We start from the raw sequence: 7407 nt of genomic DNA on the forward strand, positions 1-7407 counted from the left end.
TTCTATAGTTTCTTTCTATAGCACACAAATGATAGTCTTGTGCTGTAAGGTTTTTATTAAAGTTTTAATGCACACACATTACTATTAAACATTAAATGCACTTGAGAAATACACAACAGATTTCCACAAGCACATTTCATAAGAGCTGGTAAAGTTATAAATAGCAAATCAGAGGACTGCAGGCATGTAATATCAACTGCGATATTAAAGTGGACAACTTAAATAATAACTGGCAACAGCAGCACATTTCTGCACAAAGGAATGAATGTTACAAGGTGTCTGAATACGACATTTCCAGTCATTTTAATATCCAGAAAACTGAAAATCTTATGTGGAAAACTATGGCAATTTACACATAAATTGTGTATATAATATTTTTTTTATTAGATTAATTAGATTTATTGTGTGCTTTATTCTAGGCAATAGATTTTTGGAAGGAAGCAGTCCACTGGATGTCATTTTACTGTACAGGTGAAGCTGCAAAGTGAGTATGTTAAACAATATAAAAGTTATAGAACTGTAAAGTAGACAGTTTAATTGTATACTATTCCCCACCCACATCCAAAAAAAGCCATATTTTTAAGTGAGGTTAATGTTGCATGGTTTTGTTCAAAGGAAATTTTCTACCTTAATGGAGGAATTTAATCTTGTGCACAACAAAATCCAGATAACAAAAGTGAAATGTAATATATGGTTAATATGTTACATTAAATTTAACAGAGGACTATTATTTAGAAAGTACAGCTGATTTGCATGTACCCCTTAAAAGATGAGAGCCAACAGATTTTCCAAAGCTGAGTTTCAGTTTTAAACTCATAGTCAGCAACACATCTCAGTCTGTGAATAACGTACGTCACCATACATGCAAGATAGAAAACAAAACAAGAACCTTAAATGAATGTGCTTTTTGATACCCTTGAAAAACCAGTTTGTCCACAACATGATGGAATGAGTCATATTACTGTCCCTTTGTACTACTCTGGGGGAGGTGAGCGAGCATCCGTCTGCCGTGAACTCTGTCCAACAGAGTTTCCAGCACACCATACCAGTCAAGCTTCAAGTAAGAATTAGTGGAGTATCTTTTCTTAATACATGTCAAAATAAAAATATCTAAAAACAATTTTTACAAGTTAAAAAAAAAAAGTTTTGCTTCAGTAATAACTACTTCTACACAGTGTAAAACCTTCAGATTTGTTGACGCAATAAGGTATTTTCTCTGAGCTTCACTGACCACCATCTGAGGGAATGTACATGACTGGAATGGAGGTCGGTTGTTCTGTTAGGAGTGGCTGAACGGGGTTAAAAGTTTCCAGGATGTGGCTGCTCTCTATGAAGACAGGCTGAGTTTCTTCACCTTGTTAATTTCCTACAAAGAGGAAAAAAAAAATAATAATATTCTACGAGGTCAAAAACATGCCTGCAAAACTTTTAAAGACCACTGTTGCTGCAAGTTGAAGAACATGCTTGACCACTGCATATTCTAAGCATAACTTTAACATAAATATTTTTCCATAAGTCTTATTCTTAACAAATTAACTACTCCTAAAGGTATTAATTCCTTGTTCAAATAGACAACTTCCTTCTCTGCACATGTGATAATGATCTCTGCTTATTTGGCAGTTGACACCAGCCAAGTGTGTGTAAGCTAAGACTTGTTTGAACATGCCTTCATCAAAGTTGTTAATGGAAACAGATTAGCACTGAGCCCATTCATTAAAGCCTCTTTCATTTTTGCAAAGCAGTGTGCTTTGATATCTGTTGGTTACAGCTTATGTTTCACAAACCACAGTACCTGTCATACATCTTTCTTCCCCTCATCTCCTTAGAGCCTAAAGAGCACCTCTTTCTGACACTTGTATAAAAAAAGTAACTTTTTCTTACAAAAAAGGCATGTCTGTTGTGTTTACTTGGTAATTATAAAGCTACGAAAGCTAATATTAGGCTTTAGTTTAGCTTGATAATAAATGATTTCATCCCAAGTGGGTGATGACCCAAGTAGGAAATGTAGAGCAGTTAAGCCCTGCTATAAAAGTTAACACAAGCACATGATGTAACATAAGCCTGTCTGAATAAGAAAAACAAATCTAGACATGTGAGAAAAATGTTTCATGCTTTTAAAATGATAAAGTCTGGTAAAGAAAATTGAAATTGATCTGCTGATATTATTTTTTTTTCCATTTCCAGTTTAACTGTAGTGCTAAACTCGATGGCCAGGAATAGAAGTAGGCTTTATGACAGGATAGGAGAAATAAATCTGTTATGCTGAGCTATGATTGGACAAGCTCTGTCTGAAAGAGGAATTAAACAGATCTGTTAGGTGACCCCACTTTAGCTGAATCACAGCACAAACACGTGTTGAAATATTTATGCTTTACTTCATGTGTTATTATCTCATGTACAAAAACAATGTTCTGCAAAACTAACTCACCTCAAGAAGAGTTTGTTTTAATTTACCATATGCATCCTCCAAATTATTATTGACAATTATGACATCAAACGCACCGGCTTCTTTGCCTAGAGGGAGATAAAATCATGCTGTGTTAAATTTTAAATGCCTTTCTAGTTTTCAGCTCTGAACTGATGACAGCAAACCACAACTACTTACTAAACTCCATGTCCACCTTGGCTGCATGTAAACGCTTTTGAAGGCTTTCTTCCGACTCTGTCTTTCTCTCTCTTAAACGCTTTTCCTGAAACAAAAAACCCACAGAGACCACTCAGACATATTATCAGAATTATTAACAGGACCCACTTACGAATTCTTGCTTGGTGGACTCAGTGACACATATTCTCCTCTATGCTCACCAGAACTTCCATAGATGGTGGCTGGATTGAAATGTATATGGGGTTGAGGTCTGTCCTTTTGATGTTCTTCACACCCTGCATGTCAATATCAAGTATACAGATGAGGTTCTTGGCTTGGACGGCTTGCACAGCGGCTTTGCTTGTCCCGTACAAGTTTCCAGAAAACTCTGCATTCTCAATGAAATCGCCATTGTCGATGCCTGCCTGCATCTCTTCCCGTGTAACATAATGGTAGTCTGAAAGTCAAAAAAATGAGTCAGTGTACATATAAATCAACTCAGCCGTTGTATCAGGATGAGATCCGGTAGTGACAAAAAGAGAGAAGTTGCATGATGTACCTCTGCCATTTTCTTCTCCAGGTCGAGGATTTCTTGTTGTATCTAAGAAAGGCAAAAAGAGTCTGTATTACTTCATTTAAATCTAAAGCTGCACCAACTTCTTAATCTATTAATCACTAACAGAAAACTGCATCATTGTGGAAAAGTTATGCATAAGATCAGTAAAAAAAATTATCTTGTGCAGAAACCCTGAGACACCCCTCATTTATTATACATTTCCAAAAAGCAGGAAATTTGTACAGCAATTCATTGAAGCATGTGCAAACATAAAACAAAATTAGCTTGAGAGTCAATATTTGTTTTGACCAGCTTTGTTCTTCCACACAAGCCTGACTTAGATAAGCTTCCATGCCATTTCTGTAAGCAGGGAAGAAGGACATTTCAAGGCTCTTCTTTACATGCTGGCTGTGTTTTGTTTTGGGTTTTCTTTTCTGTCAAGATGATGATCACACTCTGCTTTAGTAATGCTGAAGTCCAAGTTCTTGGGAAGATTCATCCTTCCATCATAACTATTGACACTCATACCATATTTTTCTTCTGTTTCCAGTCATTTTATTTGGCTTAAGACACTCGCTACCCTTTCATGGAAGCCATTTCTGAAGAAACTTCATGAAAACAGCAGATAAGGGGCCAGATTAATCTCTGTGTCAGGTCTGCTGGACTCATAACAAAAAGCCTAAAGATGCTACTTGAAATGGGTTCTTTGCTAATTTGTTTGTTATGTGTTGACACACTGGTTCATTCTTTGAGTTAGGTTCCCTTTTTATCTGTGAATAATTCTTGTGTTAAGGGGCTTGACAGCACACCAAATTAATTTGAAAGTTGCCAAGTACAATGACCACACTGGAAAATAAGAAATGTTAAATAGGCCTTCAGAAAGACTGGGGAATAATTGCTTAAGACACTGATTACAAGTGGCTCGAGATGTTTGCACAGAACTACATATATATATATATATATATATATATATCTTAAAAACTAATCTTTTTTTGTTATTTTTAAAACTGTTTAATGACATTTTACAGGTCAACTGCTTCTTCAAGGCAACATAAAATCTTAATAATGTCAAAATTGATGTCAAGAACATACTGACGATAGTGGTCAGGATTATCAATATATTATTGAGGACACACAGCGTGACACACTTACGAGACACGCTGAAGCCAAAGACACTGTTGTATTCTTCCAGAAGCCTCTTCAGCAGGGTGCTCTTTCCTGCCCCCGATGGGCCACTAAATACCACAGGCCTGGGTCCAGCCATAGCTGAAAGAGAGATGGAGAAATACTGCAGTTCACTATAGGAAACAAGTATATGAGGCAGGAGGAATGCCACATCATCACTGGAATCTTACATGAGTCACCACAGAAGCAAAAACAGAGTAGACACAGACAAGACTGTAAGAAAGACGGTCGCTTAACAACACAAACAATAAATGGTCCAGAGGGAGAAGCAGCAAAATAAAACTAGGAAAAACAAAAGGGAGTCAACTGCAAGCTGCAAAGTTATCGTGGAGCTGCTAAAAACACTAATTAAGTTACCAATTACAGAATCTTACTCTGCATGTGGTAGCAGCAAGGAGCGGAACTGCAGGAAGCTAAGAGGAAAAAACTATTTTTTAAAAAAACATTTAAGTACACAAAATACACTTTCAAGTAAAATTCAGCTTACAACTCCCCAAAGCTGAATCACACAACCATTAATACTTGAAAAGTTCTTTAGCCAAGAATGTAAAACGATGCCATATTTCTCCTGCTATCAACAATATATTTTACTCACAAAGGTTTTAATTAGGCTGCTCAAGCAAAACAGAAAGTAATGCTGGTGGCGTTCCTCCCTACTCTTCTTCAAAACACACTGAGCTCAGACGCACAAGAAAATCAAGCAAACAGGGAGGGTGTGAATGCGTGTCAAGGGGTGGGACTGAATATGAAAGCAGTTTGTGGAAAGAGTAAGAGGCAGGGCTACTTCTACTCTCCAGTCACTTTCGTTTTTTGTACACTTATCAAAACTATTAAGATACTAAAAAAAAGCTGAAGTAAAGAACTAAAATAGACCATTATTACTGGTAAGAATCCTATTTCTTGAAACACAATTGGGTAGTCCAAGTCTAAGTCCAAGAATGACAAACATTAAGTAATCCATTAAATATGATGATATGCAGCAAATTGCAAGGAAAGAAAATCAGCCTGTATGTTGAAGTGTCCTTAAGCAAGTCACCTCAAGTTCTCCAAAACATTCACTGGTGAGTGTGTGATAGAAAAAAGCACAGTGTAGCCTGTAAAACTGTAGAAAAGTGATGATGAAAGTGTGTGTGTGAAAGGGTGAATGAGGCTTCTAGTGTAGGAGCACTCTGAGGTGCCAACAACAATAGAAAAGTGCTATGTAAATTAAACCTGTTGACAATTTCTGTAAACATCATTTGCAAGTGTTTCAGGGTTGTGAAACAAAAGGACCCCAACTGAGAATTTTAACTCACCACACCCCCGAAGTGAATGACTGAGTCCAATATAATGCTTCTTGTATGTTTACAAAACACCCACAACAAGGTTTTCAAACCAATGGGATACAACCATTTCTTTATATTATATAGAAAACTATTAATTCATATATCTGATACTGAAAATAAAGATAAAAAAAAAATCAAGCCAACTTAAACATGCTCTACAAGTTTAACTTCTTTTTAAATCTCAATGACAAAGCTCCTTAAAATTCCAGAGACACGATTGAGCAACTACATCAGGATCCACCTTTCCTGCTTAAGAGGGAGCTGCATGGCAGGAAATGAGAGCCATGTGAGATAACAATCCCAGGCTGACACTCATTGAAAGCCACACTATGCTTGACTTCAACCATGGCCAATAAGCCTCATGTGATCAATATTTGCTGGAAAAAAATTGAGTCATGTGAAATCTATTAAGTTTTAGAAGACAGATCAGTGTTGAAACAACAATTCAATGGTTCAAAAGAGAGGAAAAAAAAGCAGCTAGTATTTTGGTTGAAGGTTTTTTTTCCCACATCAGCATCATTACTGTTGCAAGACTGAATGCAACAACAAATCAGAGGCAGTGTTAGCTCAAATTACCATCAAAACCAAAGTGATATGGTGGTGTTCAACTAGTTCTCATCTTTTTCAGCCAAACCGTGTAAGCTCCACATTCTCACTCATGCTTTAAGATCAAATCTAACACCATTTAATTACATTAATTTTTAAACGTGTAATGAGTGCCAATAATACTATAGCAGATTTATCAAGCTAAAGACCCAACTTCCAGAAGTTGTCTTGTCTTATCACTTTGACCGAGAGTTGGGAGAAATAAAATGTCATGATTTGCACAAATATGATGACTTCATGTTTTGAAGGTGTAAGCATAAATCATGGAGGACAGAAATGCAAAAATTTGTGAAAGACATCTTATATCCATGTTTGATTTTTGAAAATTGACGAGTAAAATAAAGTTGTTACTTTAAAAAGGACTATGGTGCAGATCTAATCATGGTAAGCCTATTAATGTTTGATTGGTATATAGGGGAAAAAAAGAAACTTTTATTTCCTGATGTATACAGTGCTGTGTAAAGCAGGAATCTTAAATTATTAGGCAATAATTGGTGCTATATACATTGTTTGTCTGCAATAGTGCCGATCAACAAGAAACTTGGATACTAACGATCAAACTGCTGCTCAAACTCAACATCATCTTTTGCTGCAGCGCAGTGGAAACAATTAGTCCAGAAATGAATGACAGCCCGAGACACCGTGGTACAGCAAACATTTAAAACATAGCGAAGAGCGGAAAAGACAAACATCCTCATTCCTACCTGAAAATAGCCTGGCAAAATGTCTCATGTACATCAGAAGTGACGTTAATCCAATCCTTTTAGACCGTCTCCGGGGGATTTTCTCCCTCCACTGCTCTGCGATTTTGCTGTGAGAGCCATTAGAGAAAAATGTCCTGCCTACGTCATCACTGCGGGCCAAAACAACGACACGTTACGTTCAAGACTGTCGAGAATGCGCGCGACAAAACACCGACAAAGAGGAAGTCTTATTAGCATTAACTTTACAATAGAATAGTAAAAAAAAAAAAAAAACACGTGTATATTTATTTTTTATATACCTTTCTACAAGCAACAATATCTTTCTTCTTGTCGATATAAACATGCACACGACGAGGCACATTTACAAAAGTCGTATTATAACTCCAGCTACAGGAGATGACCTATCGCTGTTTTACCCAACCACTTCTTTTGCTCTTCAAGGGTATT

The 7407-nt window shown here is 36.6% G+C and overlaps 1 protein-coding gene across 1 annotated transcript; it reads right to left on the bottom strand.

Moving 5' to 3' along the window:
- Nucleotides 1-32: 32 nt before the first annotated feature.
- On the bottom strand, nucleotides 33-7390 carry guk1a (guanylate kinase 1a). The gene is made up of 8 exons (XM_041991394.1): nucleotides 7260-7390; nucleotides 6961-7109; nucleotides 4293-4406; nucleotides 3144-3185; nucleotides 2806-3041; nucleotides 2606-2690; nucleotides 2429-2514; nucleotides 33-1366 (listed from the first exon to the last, which is right to left on the bottom strand). Exons 1-8 carry the CDS (start codon nucleotides 7319-7321, stop codon nucleotides 1328-1330), a joined length of 813 nt encoding a protein of 270 aa, XP_041847328.1. The 5' UTR covers nucleotides 7322-7390; the 3' UTR covers nucleotides 33-1327.
- Between the last annotated feature and the right edge of the window lie 17 nt (nucleotides 7391-7407).

The sequence above is a fragment of the Melanotaenia boesemani genome, chromosome 8, assembly GCF_017639745.1.
Source record: "Melanotaenia boesemani isolate fMelBoe1 chromosome 8, fMelBoe1.pri, whole genome shotgun sequence".
Classification (NCBI taxonomy): domain Eukaryota; kingdom Metazoa; phylum Chordata; class Actinopteri; order Atheriniformes; family Melanotaeniidae; genus Melanotaenia; species Melanotaenia boesemani.